At 41.4% G+C, this 23,139-nt stretch overlaps 1 protein-coding gene and 1 long non-coding RNA gene across 2 annotated transcripts; both read right to left on the bottom strand.

Moving 5' to 3' along the window:
• Positions 1–738: 738 nt before the first annotated feature.
• LOC114154741 (uncharacterized) lies at positions 739–22,673 on the bottom strand. Its single transcript, XR_003597611.1, has 3 exons — positions 22,637–22,673; positions 16,229–16,234; positions 739–1,841 (listed from the first exon to the last, which is right to left on the bottom strand). It is a non-coding gene; the product is annotated as an uncharacterized LOC114154741 (long non-coding RNA).
• On the bottom strand, positions 5,383–7,047 carry LOC114154737 (tripartite motif-containing protein 35-like). The gene has a single exon (XM_028034090.1). The coding sequence runs from the start codon at positions 6,917–6,919 to the stop codon at positions 5,516–5,518; it is 1,404 nt and encodes a 467-aa protein (XP_027889891.1). The 5' UTR covers positions 6,920–7,047; the 3' UTR covers positions 5,383–5,515.
• Positions 22,674–23,139: the final 466 nt, after the last annotated feature.

Below are 23,139 nucleotides of genomic sequence, written 5' to 3' on the forward strand. Positions count from 1 at the left end.
TGTAATCGGCAACAGACTGGACTGGGCATCTAACACTGACGCTGTGTGCAGGAAAGGGATGAGCAGACTCTATTTTTTAAGGAAGCTGAGATCCTTCAATGTGTGCAGCAAGATGCTAGAGACCTTCTATCACAGTGTTGTTGCCGGCGCCATCTTCTTTGCTGCTGTGTGTTGGGGAAGCAGCATCAGAGCCAGCGACTCTAATAGACTAGACAAAATCATCAGGAAAGCTGGCTCTGTACTGGGACTAAGGCTGGAGTCCCTGGAAACTGTGGTGGAGAGGAGGACACTGAAGAAGGTTCTGTCTATTATGGACAATAAACAGCAGCCTCTCCACCATATAGTGGACAGACAGCGGAGCACCTTCTCACATAGGCTGCTCCAGCTCTGCTGTTGTAGGGACAGATACAGGGAATCCTTCCTGCCACATGCCATCTCACTGTACAATAAAAGCTAAATCATTGTTCTGCACTAATCAGTCCAATTTTGCACAACTGCACTGTGGCACACTTGCTGTACATATATTTACATATACATTCTGTTCTGCATTTTAAATCCTTGCAAGGACTGCTCTAAGCTGCTTTTTATATTGACAGCATGTCATATTTTATTCTTATTTTATCCTGTCTACAATTGCTACTCAGTGGTGTATGTTGTGTGTCTTGTCTCTATGCTGCTGTAACTGCGAAATAATTTCCCTGCTGGGATGAATAAAGTAATTCTATTCTATTCGATAAAAATCACTTTTGGTAAAAAGTGATTTACACTTACACTGATGCCAGCTGGAGAGGAACTGCTTTAGAGTCTACCACAAAAAAGGAAAATCCTGAAAAGATTTAATAAAAACAGGCATAAAAACTTGTAAATTTTTATGCCTGAAGCGAGGCTTCAGTTTTCTCTGCATTTATGTAATATAGTTAAGTTGAAATTGTTTGCCCCCGTCTTCTTGAAGTTATTGTTCAACAATTAAACTTCAAATTTCAATTCCGTTTTGTTTGCAGATACTAAAAGCTGAAGTTTTCTGGAAAAAAAGGGCAAAAATACAAACTCAATGCACATTTTTGGAGAATTTTACAGCCATAAAATCAAAAAAAATACCAGGTGGCCCAGTTAGAATTATGGCCAAAAAGGGATTAACGGGAAGATTTTCCGAAAAGAAGAACTTCCTTTTTACAGAAAGACTTCCAAACAAAGCCAAAACTGAACCATTTATTTATATTTGATAAAAGTAAGTTGAAGCAATGCCTCCTATTGGGAATCAATGTGGTGACAGTGATGAGGAAAAAGTTCCCTTTAACAGGAAACCATTCCAAAAAAGCTTCTGAAAAAAATGAAATCAAGATAAAATTTGAAGAGGCTGCATGTTTTGATGCAAAACTGACCTTTGCATTTAAATTTACATTGTTGAAGGTAAATTAAATTTGTTTCAGTTATGGGCTTATTAAAGTATGGACCCAGACTTTGAAATATGTAGATTAAATTTAAAACTAAATATTAAGTAGATACAAAAAATAAAAAAAGGTGTGTATTTTCAAAAATAAATAAAATAAATTATTTTCAACCAAAAGCATTTAATATACATCAAAAAGATAATTATCTTAATGCAGCTATACTATGTCAACATAGTCACATTCAATTATCACTAAGACTATATAGGTATGCCATGAAGTTTTATTATAGTAATTTACTAAGCTCAGTCCCTTCCTGCAGTCTCTGAACTGTATATGCCAAATCCTTAGCAGCCATTTTTCTTTCACATCACAACTGATTTTCAACCATGAATACCACAGCACACAAACCCCTAAAGACTAAATGATTTGCAACAGCAGAATCCTTCTCAGCTCATTGACTCTCAGCAGAGAATCAAACCAAACCAGCAAAGCTTCGGCCAAACGCTAAGGCCTTCAACAGCGTTAGCATCAAACAGCGTTAGCATAGCATCAAACCCACAGAAGGGTCGAACAGAACCTTGACTTAATGTTGCACACTTAATAATTAAGCAGTGTGGTTTTCACAGGTTCTTTTATTCTCTGAACGCTGTTAACACAGACAAGAGCGACAGTGACCAGCCGTTACTGCATTAAATTGCCGTTATCTCGCTGAGTCAGGAGTGCTCACCGTGCTCCATGTGCCAACTGGTGGCGAACTGCTGTAACTACAGTTTAATACATCTCAGTTCAAGTAGAAGTGCAGCTTAAGAGTATAGTCAATAGAAGTCTTTAAATAAAGTAAAAAAGGGAGGAGGTGTAATAATTCTAATGTCCATTCTGTCACATTAACTTGCCTTTGATGGGTCGGGCGGTTCCCCCAGGCAGCTTGAAGCGGCCCTCAGCTTCATTGTCGATCATCCAAGATGTCCATTATCGACCACCTGCTGGTTCCAGACGCCATTTTCTCCCTCAGATATTTCAGTGACGCCAGCAGCCAAACAAACCGCCGAAACGCCATGGTCGCTCGGTCGGTCGCTCCTCCTCTGCTGCTCTGTTTAAACACAAAAAATTAGCTTCAATAACTTCATCAGGGGCAAAACAAACAACTTTGAATAAAGTTTCCAAAAAATAACTTACCAAATAACCAACGTAGATATTTCAAACATGGCGCTTCCGCGGCCTACTGCCCTCAGTATCGTATTCTCAGCAGGTCATGGCGTCATATTACTAAGCCTTGATAACGGAGACGATTTCAGGCAGAGCCGCGAAAGTTTGGAGTTATTTAGGCTGGGTGTCCAAGAGAACTCGGCTTCTTAGGCGATTAGAAAAGATCATTTTCAATCTGAGTTCCAGAGTTTATGAATATCAGACAGCTGGTTTGATGACTCCGTGTAACCGGTTGCAACTGGCGTCTTTAAAAAAATGTTAAAAAATGATGATGGATGCCCCGTCAAATTTCTATCAAGCATGACGCATGCGCCTCACGTTCATAAAGTACAAATATGGCGCATTTCGGCTTGGTTGCCAGATTTGACATTTTCCAGCCCAAGCACAATTTAAAACCCGTAAAACCTGCCCACATCTCAACCTCTAAAAAAGCTAATGTAAATAGCACTATTCCTAGTTTATTCGCAATATAGTTTGAGTAATTTAGTATATAATTTTGTATTTATATGTTACAATGTCTGACTGAATAAAATAATTTGTTTTAAAAATCTACACTTTTCAAAGAACAAGCCAGTTTATCTCTTAATAGTTTTAGAATAATTTACAGAAATATTGCCTGTAAATAAAAAAGCTTCATTTACAATTCATTTGAAACATATATAGTTTTCATTATTAAATAATGTCAAAACCCAAAAATATGAAATATCAAAACATCAGAGTTGTTGTTTGGATTAATCACATAACATATTTTATTCATTCGTTTATTTTTCTTCCAATTTATGAAGAAGCTGTAGTTTCCTAAATGAGTTGCGATAGATATTTATCACAAAACAGACACAGAATATTTTTACTAAATACAAGAAGGTTAGGAGATAAAGAGAAATTAAAATAAAGCCCAGATGAAATTCAGTTTGCTTCACCAATCGTCACTAAATGTTTTTTTTTTGAATAATTTTAAATAAAATGTAAATATTCTTAATGTTTTGTTGCATGTTTCATTTCCAGCTCTTTAAATAAACTCTTGACAGAGTTGAATCAGAACATTTACATAAATCACTGTCCAGTTACTGCAAATCCATCCTGAACTCACTGTCACATATTTGGTGTTGATCCAGGAGAAAAGCCAGTTTAGGATCGGAGCTGGTTTTGGACTTTGCCATATTGATCAGAACAATTCCTGCAGGAGCTTGATGATCCAGAGATCAGAACATCAAGTCAGTGGACCGAGTTGTTCACTTTACTTTGTGATCCTTCACAGGAACCATGGACAGGGCTAGAGATCCAAACTGAAGGATCCGGGCTGCAGCAGAACCAGGAGACTCTGGAAGAGACTCAGATGTCAAGAGCAGAATCAGGAGGTTTGTCTGCTCTTCTCTGGACTCTCAAGTCTTTCTTTGTGTCCTAACACAACCTTTAACCTTCAAACATTTAAATCCTGATTGTTTAAAGTTCTTTCTTCCCATGTCTTCATCCTGATACAACAGTTACTGCTGTTGGAGTTTTGATGAACATCAATTTCTAATTTGGCGGTTTTGCTGACTGATCAGTGAGATAAATAATAGATTAATTTCTGCTGTGTGTATTTGTCTCCAGCAGGTGGTGCTGTGAGGACATCATGGCTAAAGTTTTCCTTCTCTTGTTCATCACAAAATCTTTCAAAGGGAATAATTTCTCCAAAACGTTGTTAGCATAATAACAAGTTCAAATAATTTATACATAACAAATACCTGAAGGTTATCCATTCTGCAGCAGGAAACAGTTCAGTTCAATTCAGTGTCTGTTTATCATCAGACATGTTCTCACTGAAATAACAAGCAGAGAGCAGGAAGCTGCATATTGAGGGTTTTGTCTCAGTATTTATATTTTTATATCTGTGTGAAAGATGAACCAGGTTTTTGATGTTATTCTCTGAAACCTGTCTGTGTAATATAATGAGAAAAACGTTGTTAGCAACTGATTCACACATTTAGATGGTGGATCTGTTCAGCAGAAAGTTTCTAGTGGCTCAGAAACAGCAGAACTTCTGTTAGGAAAAGTTCTGCATTTATCCAACATCTGGAATAAAATAAACAGATTCTGATAAATGTTTAGGAAATAAAACCTTTTGATATTCAAAGCTTTTGATCAGCATAAATATCTGGACTAATATATCTGCCTCCTGAGTTCATAATGTAATTTGAAACTCAGTGAAACAGAGTTTTATTCAACAGCCAAATAAAAAGAAACATGTTAAAGCAATGAAGAACTTTTAAAGTTAACAAAGATGATTTTCAGCAACTGTTTGAATTTTATAGAAATCAGTTTTAAATTGAAGAACAGAAAAATCATAACAGTAAACAGAAAACGGAGAGACAAGTAAATCTGAATATTTATTTATAAATGTTTCCTGCCAAAATGAAAAACAATTTAAAAAAGTCTGACTAGAGAACCCAGTTAAGAACTTGTAAAAATATTTGTTCCATTTTACTGAACTTCTAATAACAGTTTTTACAAAACACAGAAACAAGCTAAAAATAATCATCTTTGTTGGAATTAAACAGAATATGAAGAAATATTAAATGATTGAGAGAATTTTGGATAAAGATTGATTAAATATTGGATCTAGTCTGAACATCAATCTAACATTTTTATATTTTTTCACATGCAACTGAAAAGAAAAACTGAAGACAAAAATATTCATAAAATTTACTATTTTGTACAAATTTCAGCCAACAGAAAAATTGAAAATCAAGATATTTTATTGATTTATTTCTGTTGTTCATTTCAAATAAAAGTTGAAAACCTCAAAATGATCAAAGATATTTATTAAAGATTTAAAAGGAAAGTTTGTTTGACTGCAAATAGAAACTTTGATTTAAAAATGCAAAATGATTCAGAGAATTAAAACACAACTTTGAACTTTAAACAGAAAAATCAGGTTAACAGATTTTGATCTCAGATGTTTTGGCATCAGCAGCTTTTCCAACACTAAAATAAGCAAAGAGTTTCTCAGTGAAAGTGTCTCTGTAAGTGTAGATGAGACTCTTGTCTTCAGAGTCGTAGAAGGAAACCTCCCCTCTGTCATAGTCCAGCTGGACTCTGATCCTCTGGAGACTTTTTTCCACTCCGACAGTCTTTTTAGCACCATTAGTGTATTTTCCATCACCATGCAGCAAACACCAGATTCCATTTTTTGGTGAAGCAGATATCTCTCCCTTCCTGTCAACAGACTTTTTAACCAAACCAATGACCCAGTCAGGATGATCTCCCACCTCCACCTCCCAGCTGTGTTTCCCTGAGCTGAAGCCCTGAGAACCAAAAACATTGGGGTACCTCGTGTTTCTCTCTGGATTATCAGGAAGCTGCTGCCATTTGCCTCCATGTCCCACCCTGGTCAGATCATCAGACAGATGGATCCATGGACTTGCAGTGTTTGGGTCCAGAATGATGGGACTGAACTTCACCTTGCCCTTCATCTTCTCCCAGACTCTGAAGGACAGGTTGCCCAGGTGTTTGGCCACATCTATCAGAGCTCCTGAGAACAGCTGTGGATCTGGCAGTGACCTCTGACCTCTGGCTCTTCTCTGAGTGGCTTTATAACTGCTGAGGAACGACAGGTTGTCTTTCTGCAGCTCTTCTTCAACAGCAGAGATACTGTCTGACAGAGAGGAGATCTGCTCCTCAATCCTCTTCATCTCTCTGCTGATAGTCTTCTTCTTCTGCTCCTCTTCCTCCCTCAGAGCTGCCAGTCTGGACTCCTCTTCCTCTCTCAGGAACTGGTGGAGCTTGTTGAACTCTGCTCTGATCTGTCTCTCTGTGGACGACAGCTGCTTCTTGGAGTGTTGAATCACATCATCGTATGTTTTCTCCACTTCTTTGTGTTTGTTCCTTTTGTCCTGCAGAGACTTTAAGTCAGATTTCAGCTGCTCCTTCAGATCTCTGACTGCTTGTTCACGAGGAACCACACTGTGACTCTGGTGGCGAGAAAATTCCCTGTTGGGACACACAGCTCTCTGCTTGTCTTCACAGTACAGTTTAGGATCTTGGTGTTTACTGCAGACCACCATCCGCTGCTTTTCTCCAGTTTCTGTCTCTGATGATCCAGATTTCTGTCTTTCAGTAAAAGATTCAGCCAGTTCCTTCAGGGTTAAATTTATTGACAGATCATCTTTAGAAGATCTTCTTTTACAGATAGGACAGTTCTTGTTTCCAGTTTGTTCCCAGAATTTCTGCAGGCAGCTTGAACAGAAGCTGTGGTTGCAGCTCAGAGACACAGGATTTCTGAAAGACTCTGAACAAACATGGCAGCTCAGGTAACGTTCAATCAGAGCTCTCTCTGCCATTTTCTACAGAAATCCTCCAGAACCAGAACTCACCTGGTCAAAGTTTCTGCAGCTTTTTCTTTAAATCCCAGTAAACATTTATGTTTCAGCTCAGATCTCCTCCCTGTAATGGCGTTTCAGCTCCGTTCAACTCAGTTAAAATACTTTTATTTTTCTCTGAGTGACGTTTCCAGTCAAACAGCTTTTTGTTTAACTCTTCCTGGTTGAACTCTGTGCTTTTGTTTTACTGCAGTATAATTTCCTTGTCCTGTTGGTAAAAAGCTGCCTTACATTTTAATACTTAAAATGTTTTATAACTCAATAAGGAGCACAAATCATTTGCTGAATCACTAGAAACAATAACCATAGAGTTGTGCTGTTCAATGAATATTCATCATAAAATATTTGAACACTTTTTATCTTCAGTTGTAAGTGAAAAATTTCATTTCTGTAATCAAAGTAAACAAGTTTTTATAATCAATTTCAACAAAACTAAGTAATTTCAAACTCATTTGTTGCTGATTTCATTTAGATCTGAGAAAGCTGGTAGTTTGTCTAATTATCTCTTATCAAATAAATGTGATTCTCGCCTCCTGCTTTCTACATCTAGTCAGTTTAGTTAAATATGTGAGCAGTGCCTCTCCTCCTTGGGCTGCCACCTTATCGTGGTGGAGGGGTTTGAGTGCCCCAATGATCCTAGGAGCTATGCTGTCTGGGGCTTCATGCCCCTGGTAGGGTCACCCAAGGCAGACAGGTCCTAGGTGAGGGACCAGATAAAGCACAGCCCAAAGACCCCCTATGATGAGAAATAACATTGGACTTGGTGTTCCCTCGCCCGGACGCGGGTCAGCGGGGCCTCACTCGGGAGTCAGGCCTGGAGCGGGGCCGGTACGATGGTGAGCGCGCATGGTGGCCGGGCTTTTACCCACGGAGCCCGGCCGAGCTCAGCCCAAAGAGGACACATGCGTCCCCCCTCCCATGGACCCACCACCTATGAGAGGGGCCAAAGGGATCAGGTGCATTGTGTGATGGGTGGTGGCCGAGGGAGGGGGCCCTGGCGGTCCAATCCACGGTTGCAGAAGCTGGTTTTTGGGACTTGGAATGTCACCTCTCTGGTGGGGAAGGAGCCGGAGCTAGTGTGTGAGGTTGAGAGGTTCCGGCTAGAAATAGTCGATCTCACCTCGACGCAAGGCTCTGGTTCTGAAACCAGTCTCCTTGAGAGGGGCTGGACATACTTCCACTCTGGAGTTGCCCACGGTGAGAAGCGTCGGGCAGGAGTGGGCATACTTGTTGCTCCCCATCTCGGCGCCTGTACGTTGGGGTTTACTCCGGTGAACGAGAGAGTAGCCTCCCTCCGCCTATGGGTGGGGGAACGGGTCCTGACTGTTTGTGCTTACGGGCTGAATGACAGTTCAGATTACCCACCCTTCTTGGAGTTCTTAGCGGGGGTACTGGAGAGTGCCCCTCTTGGGGACTCCCTTGTTCTGCTGGGGGACTTCTACACTCACGTGGGTAATGACAGTGAAACCCGGAGGAACGGCCCCCACGATCTGAACTCGAGTGGTATTCTGTTCTTGGACTTCTGTGCTCGTCACGGATTGCCCACAACAAAGCCCGTGTTCAGGCATAAGGTGTCCATATGTGCAGTTGGCACCAGGACACCCTGGGCCGCAGTTCGATGATCGACTTTGTCATTTCATCGTTTCATCGGATCTGCGGCCGTATGTCTTGGACACTCGGGTGAAGAGGGGTGCAGAGCTGTCCACTGATCACTACCTGGTGGTGAGTTGGCTCGGGTGGTTTGGGAGGATGCCGGTCAGACCTGGCAGGCCCAAACGTGTTGTGAGGGTCTGCTGGGAGCGTCTGGCGGAATCCCCCGTGAGACTGAGCTTTAACTTCCATCTCCAGCAGAACTTTTAACACAATCCTGGGGACGTGGGGGACATTGAGTCTGAGTGGACTCAGACTCAATGTCTGATGCCTCCATTGTCAAGGCGGCTTAATCCCACCAACATGCCTTCTATTGAGGAAGCTGAGCCTGGGGACTCTGGATTGGACTCTCCAATCTCTGGAGATGAGGTCACAGAGGTGATTAAAAAGCTCCTCGGTGGCAAGGCCCCAGGGGTAGATGAGATTCGCCCGGAGTTTCTTAAAGCTCTGGATGTTGTAGGGTTGTGTTGGCTGACGAGACTCTGCAATATTGTATGGACATTGGGGGCAGTTCCCCTGGACTGGCAGACTGGGGTGGTGGACCCCTGTTCAAAAAGGGGAAGCTGAGGATGTGCTCCAATTATAGAGGGGTCAAACTCTTAAGCTTCCCTGGCAAGGTCTATTCAGGGGTTCTGGAAAGGAGGGTCCGTCGGACAGACGAACCTCGGATCCAGGAAGAGCAGTGTGGTTTTCGTCCTGGTCGTGGAACACTGGACCAGCTCTACACCCTCGGCAGGGTCCTGGAGGGCTCTGGGAGTTCGCCCAACCAGTCTACATGTGTTTTGTGGACTTGGAGAAGGCGTTTGACCATGTCCCTCGGGGGCCATGTGGGGGTTCTCCGGGAGTATGGGATACCCGGCCCTTTGATACGGGCTGTCAGGTCCCTGTATAACCGGTGTCAGAGTCTGGTCCGCATTGCCGGCAGTAAGTCGGGCTCGTTTCCGGTGAGAGTTGGACTCCGCCAGGGCTGCCCTTTGTCACCGATTCTGTTCATTACTTTCCATCCATCCATCCATCCATCCATCCATCCATCCATCCATCCATCCATCCATCCATCCATCCATCCATCTTCTTCCGCTTATCCGAGGTCGGGTCGCGGGGGTAGCAGCTTCAGAAGGGAGGCCCAGACTTCCCTCTCCCCAGCCACTTCTTCCAGCTCCTCCGGGGGAATCCCGAGGCGTTCCCAGGCCAGCCGAGAGACATGGTCCCTCCAGCGTGTCCTGGGTCTTCCCCGGGGCCTCCTCCCGGTGGGACGTGCCCGGAACACCTCACCAGGGAGGCGTCCAGGAGGCATCCTGACCAGATGCCCAAGCCACCTCAACTGGCTCCTCTCGATGTGAAGGAGCAGCGGCTCTACTCAGAGTCCCTCCCGGATGACTGAGCTTCTCACCCTATCTCTAAGGGAGAGCCCAGCCACCCTACGGAGAAAACCCATTTCGGCCGCTTGTATCCGCGATCTCGTTCTTTCGGTCATGACCCAAAGCTCATGACCATAGATGAGGGTGGGAACGTAGATCGACCGGTAAATCGAGAGCCTCGCTTTTTGGCTCAGCTCCCTCTTCACCACGACGGACCGCTACAGCGCCCGCTTGACAGCAGACGCTGCGCCAATCCGCCTGTCGATCTCCCGCTCCCTTCTTCCCCCATTCGTGAACAAGATCCCGAGATACTTAAACTCCTCCACTTGGGGCAGGACACCCCCCCTGACCCGGAGAAGGCACTCTACCCTTTTCCGGCTCAAGACCATGGCCTCGGATTTGGAGGCACTGATCCCCATCCCGGCCGCTTCACACTCGGCTGCGAACCGATCCAGCGAGAGCTGCAGATCACGATCTGATGAAGCCAAAAGGACCACATCGTCTGCGAAAAGCAGAGATGAGATCCTAAGGCCACCAAATCGGATCCCCTCAACACCTTGGCTGCGCCTAGAAATTCTGTCCATGAAAGTGATGAACAGAATCGGTGACAAAGGGCAGCCCTGGCGGAGTCCAACTCTCACCGGAAACGAGCCCGACTTACTGCCGGCAATGCGGACCAGACTCTGACACCGGTCATACAGGGACCTGACAGCCCGTATCAAAGGGCCCGGTACCGCATACTCCCGGAGAACCCCCCACAGGGCTCCCCGAGGGACACGGTCGAACGCCTTCTCCAAGTCCACAAAACACATGTAGACTGGTTGGGCGAACTCCCATGCACCCTCCAGGACCCTGCTGAGGGTGTAGAGCTGGTCCAGTGTTCCACGACCAGGACGAAAACCACACTGCTCTTCCTGAATCCGAGGTTCGACTATCCGACGGACCCTCCTCTCCAGGACCCCTGAATAGACCTTGCCAGGGAGGCTTAAGAGTGTGACCCCTCTATAATTGGAGCACACCCTCCGGTCCCCCTTTTTGAACATTACTTTCATGGACAGAATTTCAAGGCACAGCCGAGGTGTTAAGGGGATCCCTTTTGGCGCTTAGTAACTCGGCAGCAGCTGCACGTTGTATTCAGAGCATTAACAGGTAGTTAATGATTTTTAAAATTCCTTTGTAAAACGTAAATGTCAAGTCCGCTCAGTGATCTAGTGGATTGAACATCACGTGACTCACTGCGCTGTTGCTTTTCATTGAGTCAGGAATACAGGTGGTCGGGAAATTTACACAATCAAGCAAAGAATCTGAAAACGGGACGCAAAATTTTAACAGAAAGTGCTACGACAGCAAGATAACAAGGCCCAAAGGGAATCACTTCTCAGGTCAGTAAAAAGCTTTAACTAAAAATGTATATAAGAAAATGGTGAGTGGGATAGCTATGCTAGCTTAACTTTTATCAACATGTACCCTTGCTGCACAGTTTGGAGTATTTCGGTTCAATTTACACAAAATAAGGTGGATTACACACATTTTCTGACAGATAATCAGGAGTGCAGGTGTTTAAGTAGCTAATCAACCACCACTAGTGTTCAGGCGATCACTTTGGTGTTTTTACTTGTTTGTGTGGGAAAAGTTTTGTGGTTTTTTAGTGTTAATACCTGATGCACTTGACCGTAATCTTAGCAATGCGCTCCCGGAGCTGTTATTGGTTGCCATGGCAACGTGTCTACGTGCGACGTTAGGCTGACAGACTGGGAAAAATAATACAATCACCTGTTTTTCTACATTTTTCCCTGGACTAATCGCATGATTGAATGTGGCAATATTCAGATCAATCATTACCTGGAGGAGAAGAACACTCATGTGCGGATGTTGTTCCTGGACTTCAGCTCAGCGTTCAACACAATCATCCCACAGCATCTGGCAGGAAAACTGGGACACCTGGGCTTCAGCACCCCCCTGCGCAACTGGCTGCTAGACTTCCTCACCGACAGACCTCAGTCAGTCCGGATCGGACAACACACCTCCGATGTCATCACCCTCAGCACAGGCTCCCCTCAGGGCTGCGTCCTGAGCCCTCTGCTGTTCACTCTGATGACACACGACTGCGTCCCCAGGTTCGCCACCAACCACATCGTGAAGTTCGCGGACGACACAACGGTGGTGGGCCTCATCAGAGACGACAACGACCTGGACTACAGAGAGGAGGTGGAGCAGCTGGTGTACTGGTGCAGAGACAACAGCCTGATCCTGAACGTTGACAAGACGAAGGAGATGATCGTCGACTTCAGGAAGAACCGGCCCAGCCACGCTCCACTGCTCATCAACAGCTCGGCTGATTTGGTCAGCAGCACCGAATTCCTGGGGGTGCACATCACAAACGACCTCACCTGGACTGTGAACATCACGTCTCTGGTCAAGAGGGCACAGAAACGTTTGTATTTCCTGCGGAGGATGAGAAGAGCACACCTGCCCCCGCCCATCCTCAAGACGTTCTACAGAAGCACCATAGAGAGCATTCTGACCAGCTGCCTCTCTGTGTGGTGTGGAGGCTGCAGCGCCTCCGACTGGAAGAACGTGAGGAGAGTGGTGCGGACAGCAGAAAGGATCATCGGGGCCCCCCTTCCCTCCATTCAGGACATTTCATCCCAGCGCTGCGTGTCCCGAGGCCGAAACATCATCAGTGACCCCTCACACCCCCACCATGGACTGTTCTCCCTGCTGCCCTCTGGAAAGAGGTTCTGCAGCATCCGGTGCAGGTCCACCAGGTTCCGAAACAGCTTTTTCCCACTTGCCATCAGACTGCTGAACTCTTAACTGGACTGCACTCAAAATCTGGTCTCCACTTTATACCTTGCACATGTACAGAGCTAAGTAACTTCCTTTTTACTGTCAGTCCTGCACTTTATATTTTATATTTATATTCATATTTTATACTGTATTTTATTTTATTCTGGAGTAACCTCACAACATTGAAAGCTCAAAACATTGTCCTGAGCCGTATGCAACGAAATTTCGTTCTGTATACACCCTGTGCATGCAAAATGACAATGAAGTCAGTCTAAGTCTAAATAGGATGAAATATTTCATAAAGCATAAAGAGCCAAAGTTTGTTAAATTTTAAACCATGGCTCCTACATCGACAATTAAGTAAAATTAAATTTAGTCAATATAAAAGAGAAATTCACTTTGTGCTCATGTATCTTTACAGAACTGACAGAAACCAAATTATTTATATGCAGAGAGAATATATATTTTACATATCCAAACATCAGAATCTCAGCTTTAAGCCACATTTTATTGACTCCAGTAACATCGATGGTCAATCTACTCACCAAATGCCCCAACCAGACCCAAAAAAGGCTTTTGTGTCTTTAATATTTGCTATATTAAAGCAAATATACTCAGCAAATACAGACTCATTCCATAAATTAGAATATGACTGAAAAGTTCCTTTGTTAGTAATTCCATCACCAAGTGATGTAGTGATATAGATTAATTAGATGTCTTAACATATTTATATTTTGTAGTATGTTTAATACCTGCTTCTTTAATTTTTTTTTTATTCATTTCTTAGTTTATTATCATATCTTATTGTGTATTTCCTCAGATTCTTTTGTTAGTTCATTTCCTGTCTGCCTTCTTGGTTCATTAGTGTTTATAATTAGTATTCAAGTGCTTCCTTGTTGTGTTTCTGCTTTTAGAGGATTTAATTTTTTCTCTTTATTTCCTTGTAGATATTCTGTAAGTTTCTCTTAGTTTTAGTTATTTTTTCCCCGTGTCATGTTCACCCCAAGTGTCAGGATCCATTAATCTACTGTCTCTCCAGCTGTTTCACATGTTCTCCCTCATCATCTGTCATCTTGCATGATTTTAGTATTTTTAGTCTATTTCTAGTGCAAATATCTTAGTAGAGTTGAATGAGACAAAACTAACTTAGAAGTAACTTTTTAGTGAAACAGAGGAACTTGTTTTAACTCAATAATTCCTTAATATTAATTTTAAAAGACCAGTTCCACTTGCAGATAACTGAATTTATAATATGGGAAAAATTGCTTGATGTTGTGTAATCTGCCAATGGAGCTAATACTGTTTGACAAATATTTAGGAATTACTGTCTTAAAACAAGCTTTTGTATTTTACAGGAAATGTACTTGTAACTCCTGAAATAAAACCATCAAATTGAAATCTGTGACAGTTTTTAAGGAAGTTGAATCAATTCTGAGAGTAGAAGATGTTACCGTCGTTCCTCATACGAGCTGGACTGAATGTCAGGAATGAGGCTCCACCACAACCTGAAGATGTTCGGATTTCTTTTTTATTCGATTCTTAGAAACAGATTTTATGTTTTAGTTTAAACTCAAACATTTCCTCATGGCAACAGTTCCTCAGTAGTTTAAGACTACACAAATTAATAAATACACTAAAAACAGAGGCAATACACAGCTGAATTAGAATGATGCTACTTAAGGTTCAATATTTCCAGATGCAGAGGACTGTAGAAGATACATTTTTAATATTTTATTTGAGGATTCACATTAAAAATTACCCTGTTTAAAGGCTTAGAGTTTCAAAAATGCTACAGAAATATTTATTGTGTCTGGAGTAAATATTTCAAAGACTAATCAAAAACTACCAATATATTTTCAAATTTGAGTATAATCTCTTTAGTCTGCTGTAATGATTTGCATAAAAGGAAGAAATTCACAACATTTAAGGCTGAACGTGTCTTCAAAGCTGCAGGTGTTTTACCAAGGAGGAAATAATTTCCCCAACTTCTTAAAAACATTTCTGTTTCCTGGGTCGGAGCATCCTCGTGTGGAACCACGTTCCCCAAAATGAAAGTGAAAAAATTTGGTGAAACATTTTTGCAGAGTTCTGCTTTTAAAAGCCACAGGCTCTACCCACAGAAAGAACCAAACAAGAAAAAGAAACTAAATTACTTCTAACTCAACTAAACTCTTAAAGTATACAAAGTAATTATAATAATTAATACTTAGGGAAAAAATATAGAAATAAACTTGTGATCAGAAATACAATACTCAATTTAACAGAACACATTCAATACTTTCTGATGACATCACTTTGTCAGATTAAAATGTTTCGCCTAACTTCAGATTAGTTAAACACCGCCCTCTTGTGGCTACAGCATGTTGCTGCAGTTTTTAATGGAATCAGTTTTCCATAAACAGATTTGTAGTTTTGGTAAACAGTGAGACTCACCCGTTTGTAGATGGCGAATATGGTGCCAATGGAGGCCAGGCAGTCGATGTTACTGGAACCGTCCAGAGGGTCAAAGCAGACCACGTACTTTCCCTGAGTTCAAATGAAAAAAAACTGTTTTATCTTCAGGGTCTGAGTGACGATCCTGATAGAAATCCTTCAAAGTGATGACAGGACAAACTGCAGTGATGCTTATTGCTCAGTCTCAACTCGTTTCAGACCCTGGTCTAGTTCTGAGGGCCATGAGTCAAGACCAACCTCACAATTTCAGATATTTTTTGTCAAATTTTAAACTTTTCAAACTGAGATTTTTTTAATTTTCTAGAAGATTTTTTCAGATTAATCTCAGAAACTTCTGAGTTGTTTTTTTTAATTTTTGCTTAAATTTATTCCTTATTTTTCCATGTAAACTGGTCTTAATACACTGTCATAGTCTGCAGCTCTAAAATAAAAAAAACAATATTCACTTATGAATAACATGAAAACAATGTTTCTGAGTGGAAAGCAGCATAAATTTCTCATCATTGGTAAAACCTAAACTAATTATCTACGTGTTTAAATATGTTATAAAAACTTGCAGTTTCAGGCATCCCAGCTGTTAAAAGTGTGCTAGCCCTTTAAGAGCTTTGGTTACCCGTTTGTCCTTGGGGGTGACGATGAGCTCCTTGTTCTCCTCGGACGCCATGCAGCAGTTATTTTAATTATTTTAATTATCGACTTTATCATTTCTTCCGGCCTTTTTCTCTTTCTGTTGATGACACTGAATGAAAAAAGGCTCAACTCCAGTGCTCTCCACTGACATCTCCCTTTTTCATTTCCTTAGTGTAAAGCCCAGCGCACACTGCATGATCTTGGAGCTGTCGGCTGATTGTCGGCCCATTTTCAAAACCTGAGAAACCACACATTAGCCGACAGAGATCCTATGTATAACGGTTCCATCGGGTTCGTTCTTGCCGTGTGGTGTCCAACAATGGGCGCAAAATAATTGCTACAAGTTCAGTTAACTAATTTTAAAACCAGGCATTAACCAATGCTTTACTACAATCTACCTGCAATGCATGTGGCTAGTGTCAGCGTAAAGTCCTGACTGAATGAAAATCATTAGAACCTGTTTATGTCACATTAACGAAGAACAGCTGAAAAGTTACCGGGTTTATCAACTGCTGTAGCAATTTCGCTCCAACTCCTCCCCTTGTCATTTCTATATCCTTTGCAAGAAATGATGAATAAACATTAATGTTGTTTCCACATATCATCTTGGGTTGCGCTGTGTCAGCTGTTTGGGATTCCCCTCCATAATTTCCACTCAGAAAGCAGGGAGAGGAATCCACGCTTTCTGATTGGCTACCTGTCACATTCAACAGGCTGCGTTGCTCCCAGTCAGGGAAAACCCCTGATTTAGATCGGAGCGGCCACCATGATCTACCATAACACACCACACACTACAGGATGATTGGTTATGAAATCTGAAGAACATCTCAGCTGGAGGAAAATCAACCAAATGACTGGACTTCTTAATGTTAGAAGAATTAAAGAGGACTAAGCAACTGGACTGGTATATTTTAGGTAACTTAATCTTGAATTTCGGCACCATCCTAAACATTTGGTCAGGCTGACATTTTGAAAACCCTGTAAAACTTCCACTACTGAAAACCTGGCTGTGTCTCCATCAGTCCCCAAACAAAGAAGATTGCAAAGTTATTGCATCAATTTTTAGCAACTCAGAACGTTGATAGTCGTGTGTAATGTTTTATTTCTCCAAGATAACGCAGATAAAGGGAATCATAACCAAACAGAGCTTCTGCTCCACGGTGTTACATCAGGACTGCTTAGGAAATGTTAAACCAGGAGGAGAGTCAGAGTTCGACTCCTGAGTCGACTGTGGCAGGAAAATAAAATGTCCAACATTTGGTCCTTCAGAGGAATCAGCTCTGACTGCTGCCATGCAGCTTTTTTACATATTTGTGGAAACTATCACCCTGTTGTGACACTACATGAGACAAATAATCTGTCAAACAATTTAGTTCCTCTGCATTCTCTCAGTGCTAATTAGAAATATCCAATCAGAGACAGGGGGCAGGTCTTAGGGCTGTCAATCACTCCCTTGTGCTGCTCATCTCACTACAGTTTCTCCAGTCACCAGAGCCTGTTCTGAATGCTAAAGCTAGTTAGCATTGCGGGTAAACAGTTTTCCTCTGACAGTATCTAAACATTTTCTTGTTTTTCAAAGCAAGTTTAACATTTTTCAATACACAGATTGAGAAAGACTGCTCTATAGGATAGTCGACAGGAAAAACTTCCCTTTAACAGGAAGACTTAAAAAAAAAAGAGCCAACACTGCACGAATTATTTAAATTAGTTAATAGTCAACTTAAGCAATGTCTCCTATTGAGGATCGACAGGAAAAACTTCAGTTTAGCAGGAAGACTACCAAAAAAAGAAGCAAAAAAAGCAAACGCAAACTTAAGTTCAATAAAATAAAGTTAGTTACTTTAATACTTTAATCTTATGACCGTAATTCTAACTGAGCCGTCTGGCATTTATTTGATTTTATGGATGTAAAATTCTCAGAAATTTTCCATGGAGTCTGTATTTTTGCTCCTTCTTCCAGAACAACCTCAGCTTTCAGTATCTTATAGTTATTTAACATCTCTGTCTATTAAAAATTGTGACAAACATTTTAAAGAGAAAAACAAATAAAACCAGATTTTAAATTTAAAGGTTTATTTCTGAACAAGAACTTAAAATGACGGGGGCAAACAATTTCAACTTAACTATATTACATAAATGCAGAGAAAAATGAAGCCTGGCCTCCAATTTACACGTTTTTATTGCTGTTTTTATTCAATTATTTCAGGCGTTTTCATTTTTTGTGGTAGACTCTAAAGCATTTGCTCTACAGATGGCATCAGAGTAAGTGTAAATCACTTTTTACCAAAAGTGATTTTTATTTCCATCCATCCATACCCCATCTAGCACCCTTAAGGTTGAGAGGGGTACTGGTACACATTTCCAGGGGTCAAAGAGCAAGAGGAAGGGTAAACACTTGTTTTTTTTTGTTTGTTTGTTTTTTTGCCCAAATCACTTTTGGTATGCCCTAAATAATATTTTTACCAAAAGTGATTTGGGCAACAAAAATTTATAAAAAAATAAATAAATCAGCCAAGTGAGCGATTGGTGACCTGTCCAGTGTGTACCCTTCCTCTTGCCCTTTGACCCTTGGAGATATGTACCAGCACCCCTCTGAACATTAAGCGTGCTAGATCAAGTACAGGAAGAATTTCCAAAAAGAAGAACTTTCTTTTTACAGAAAGACTTCCAAACAAAGCCAAAACTGAACCATTTATTAATATTTGATAAAAGTAAGTTGAAGCAATGCCTCCTATTGGGAATCAATGTGGTGACAGTGATGAGGAAAAAGTTCCCTTTAACAGGAAAACTTTCCAAAAAAGCTTCTCCAGAAGAAATGAAATCAAGATTAAATTTCAAGAGGTTGCATGTTTTGATGCAAAACCGTAAACTCACAAACGAACGAGGTAATTAGTCCAACGTTTAGAAACTACAGCGGCTGTAATGCGCCACAGCAAAGGTAAAATAACCCGAACAGGTGATCAATTCAAAACCACTCCTACCTTTTTACTCTCTCTCTCTCTCTGTAGTTTAAGCACACCTGTTACCGTGGCAACCGCCTGCGCCCCGCAAGACGAGCAAAGATTACATTAAAAACATAACATTCAGCCCGTTACGATATCAAGTTTCCAGGCTTGATATTTATTTCTCGATTATTAATCAGCGCTTCCCTGAACACAGCGATGGTTGATTGACTGGCTGTACTTGGTGCTAACGTGGCTAACACGAGTAACAGTTTAGTCCAAAGCCTTTTCTGCTAAAATAAAATCTTTAGTGTATGTCAGATACAGACACATTGCATATTGATCTGTTTAGCTAACATAAGACTGTGTAGCAGACAGGCTTCAAGGTGTAGAAGTTGTATCAGTACAGCCGTTATTCTGTACTTAGCTAAGGGGAAGCGTGTGTGAGACTGCCACGCACGTGACCACGTAGAATGGGCATCAGCCAATGAAAAGCGGCCCCTCTGGTAAGGTCCATTGACTCTCAGCAGAGAATCAAACCAAACCAGCAAAGCTTGGGCCAAAGAATTAGGCCTTCCACAGCGTTAGCATCAAACAGCGTTAGCATAGCAACAAACCCGCAGAAGACATGGCGCCGAACAGAACCTTGACTTAACTTGCCTTTGATGAGTCGGGCGGTTCCCCCAGGCAGCTTGAAGCGGCCCTCAGCTTCATTGTCGATCATCCAAGATGTCCATTATCGACCACCTGCTGGTTCCAGACGCCATTTTCTCCCTCAGATATTTCAGTGACGCCAGCAGCCAAACAAACAAACCGCCGCTGAAACGCCATGGTCGCTCGGTCGGTCGCTCCTCCTCTGCTGCTCTGTTTAAACACAAAAAATTAGCTTCAATAACTTCATCTGGGGCAAAACAAACAACTTTGAATAAAGTTTCCAAAAAATAACTTACCAAATAACCAAGGCAGATATTTCAAACATGGCGCTTCAGCGGCGTATTCTCAGCAGGTCATGGCGTCATATTACTAGGCCTCGATAACGGAGACGATTTCAGGCAGAGCCGCGAAAGTTTGGAGTTATTTAGGCTTGTAGTCCAAGAGAACTCGGCTTCTTAGGCGATTAGAAAAGATCATTTTCAATCTGAGTTCCAGAGTTTATGAATATCAGACAGCTGGTTTGATGCGTCTTTTTTTTTTTAATGATGACCTTGATGCTAAACCAAATTTCTATCAAGCAGGACCCATGCGCCTCACGCTCATAAATTACAAATATGGCGCCATTCGGCTTGGTTGCCAGATTTGAGATTTTCCAACCCAAGCGCTGGACCTTACCACAGGGGCCGCCTTTCATTGGCTGATGCCCATTCTACGTAGTAGCGTGGCTACAGCGTGCGTGGCCGTCTCACACACACGCTCTTCCCGTTAGCTAAGTACAGCATAATGGCAGAACCGGTACAACTTCTACACCTTGAAGCCTGTCTGCTACACAGTCTTACGTTAGCTAAACAGATCAATATGCAATGTGTCTGTATCTGACATACACTAAAGATTTATGACTCTTATGGAGCGTGAAGAATGCCAAATGACAAAAAGTAAATTATTAAATAATTATTTAAATGTATAATTAATTTATTAAAACTCTTCACTCCACATATATTCTGGATCGTTTGATCCACAAAGTTATGTTTATGGATAGCATAAGTTTATACATAAACTGCTTATTAAAAAGAAGTACAATCAATCCTTCTGAAATAAATTTTTCTGTATTTGTAATTAGTTTACATAAATATAAGTCAGCAGATCTTAATTAAATGTTCAGTTTGGTTTTAGTCTCAATGCAAATCATGAACTTCCTGATGTTTGTGAACCAACTAAACTTTATTTCCTGGTCAGGATTTAGCGCTTTGCTGATCTTTACCCACTTCAGCTGTGAAACAAAGACGCTCGGCCTTCAGTGAAACCAGTCAGATCCATTTTTCTGTCGACAGCATCTCTGCATCCTGGGACGATTACAGCCAATTTATATTGGAGGGGTTGAGTCCAGTTTGGTGCATCTGGTGAGGCAGGCAGCAGCAAACTGTGTTGCAGTCTCCAGTGACGTGCGGTCAGGGGAGGCAGGTGAGGCAGTGCCTCACCAGCCATCATGGAAAGAAAGAAAATATATAATCATAAAGTAATTTAAATTGTTATATTCATCCGGTGGTTTGTACTAAAAAATATTTATTTTTCATGTAGCTTCACCAATTTTGATTTTTATTTGTTCAAAATCGCTGAATTTTACGGTGGCCGACAGGTGCAAATGCGCAGCAAAAGAGAAAACATGCAAACAAACAAAAAACACGCGCACAAATTAAATGCGGCAAGCAAAAAGCGAATAAAATGCAGCAAACAAAAAGAGAGACGCAAACAAAAAAGAAGACACCCCCGAATGAAATGCAGCAAACAAAAAGTGTTGAAAACGGAAGTGCTCCAGACCACTAGGGGGAGTCAAAGAAAATAGTATTCATTTCTATGGGACCAGATGCAAGATTCAAAGAAAGAAATTTGAAAAAAAGTAAAGGTACGTATAACTATATTTCTTTTCAGATACGCCGTCTTTTATAATATTATAGAATAACAGAATAATTTATGGGTAGCGTGATAGACTTTGTGTCAGTCATACCGTTCTGGGCTCGGTCTCGATTTTCTTTGACTCCCCCTAGTGGTCTGGAGCACTTCCGTTTTCAACACTTTTTGTTTGCTGCATTTCATTCGGGGGTGTCTTCTTTTTTGTTTGCGTCTCTCTTTTTGTTTGCTGCATTTCATTCGGGGGTGTCTTCTTTTTTGTTTGCGTCTCTCTTTTTGTTTGCTGCATTTAATTTGTGCGCGTGTTTTTTGTTTGTTTGCATGTTTTCTCTTTTGCTGCGCATTTGCACCTGTCGGCCACCGTAGAATTTTCTTATTTTCCCATTCAAATGCTTGGAAGCGATGCCGGTGAGGCAGCAGCGAGCTCTGCCTCACCTTGGATTGCGCAACCCCTGGCTCTGCGCTGGCTGCTAAGCGGAGAGAGCATGTTGCTGTACGGCGTCAATAAAATGGTTTAAACAAATTTAATATGTGAACTTATTTCCAATAATTTAGCTTATGTATATAATGTACAGTGCTTTTTGTCACCAACTGTGTTTGTGTAACGTGTTTCGTGTAATGAGCGATTATAAACGGCAGAGAACAGGTTCGAGGTGAGGCAGGCAGTTCTCTTGCCTCATGGCAGGGGGCGCTCAAGATCCCAGACGTTCGTCTTGTTCACTCCTCAACTGCCGAGTAAGTGACAGCGAGCTAGGCTAAACGATTCGGGAAGCAAGTCAAGTGCAGCGATAGATTATAATAGAGATAGTGATTTTTTTCCTCTCGCTTATCCCGACTTTCGACATGGATGACTACATTCAAGGAAGGCTTTCTTCCCTGGCAGTGATCTCCATTGAGACAGTGAGACTTTTAAAACTGAAGGAAGATAAGGAGGACTTCTATCGCAAAGTGACGGATGTTTTTGTGCAGAAGGAGCGACGCATGGACTTCATTTATAAGTAAAGGTAAGACAGTAATAACATTTATTTTGTTTTGTTTTTTAAGGAAATGTGTGTTTTGTGAGCTACAGTTTGTATGTGTAAGGATGCAGAAGTGAAACATAACCTGTAAACTGCTGTCAATCTATGCATCTATTTGCAAATCTGATTCTGATGACGTCAGTGCCTCACCAGCCATGAACCTCACCGCACGTCACTGGCAGTCTCTCAGGAAGTGGGAGCTGACAGAGATTAAACCTATTTAATTAAATACATTTCAAAATGTGTACTTTAGTACCTTTACTGGGATAAAACAGTCCAACCTGTACTTTTAATAAAATATTTTTTCATACTAGTATCTGTGCATCTAGTTCAGTAGAGAAAGTGAGTACTTTTGACACCTCTGTTTATAATGTATGGGCAAGCCAAACAACTTCCGGTAAACTTAACTCCAAATTAAATATTTAATTTGGGAGACAATTAAAGATTTATTCAGGAATATTTAGTTTGCAAACTAAATAACTAGCTTCCCAACTACTATCCAAATGGAAGCTAACTACTACCTAACTTTCAAATATTGAATTTAACATATTTGAAATTCAGTATTTCAAATTTTCAATTAAACTTTTGTTTTTATTTAAAATGTTAATTTTTTTATAAAATTTTCCCTAGTTGGTGAAATGATATACTAGTGGAACTGGTACTTTTTCCCCCTGATATTAATAAATTGTTTATTTTGAAAAAGCTCCTATATCTTCCTGAAAAGTTATTTCTAAACTAGTTTTATCTTATTTCAGGTTTACTAAGATTTGCATTAG

This window comes from Xiphophorus couchianus, chromosome 12, assembly GCF_001444195.1.
Source record: "Xiphophorus couchianus chromosome 12, X_couchianus-1.0, whole genome shotgun sequence".
Classification (NCBI taxonomy): Eukaryota; Metazoa; Chordata; class Actinopteri; order Cyprinodontiformes; family Poeciliidae; genus Xiphophorus; species Xiphophorus couchianus.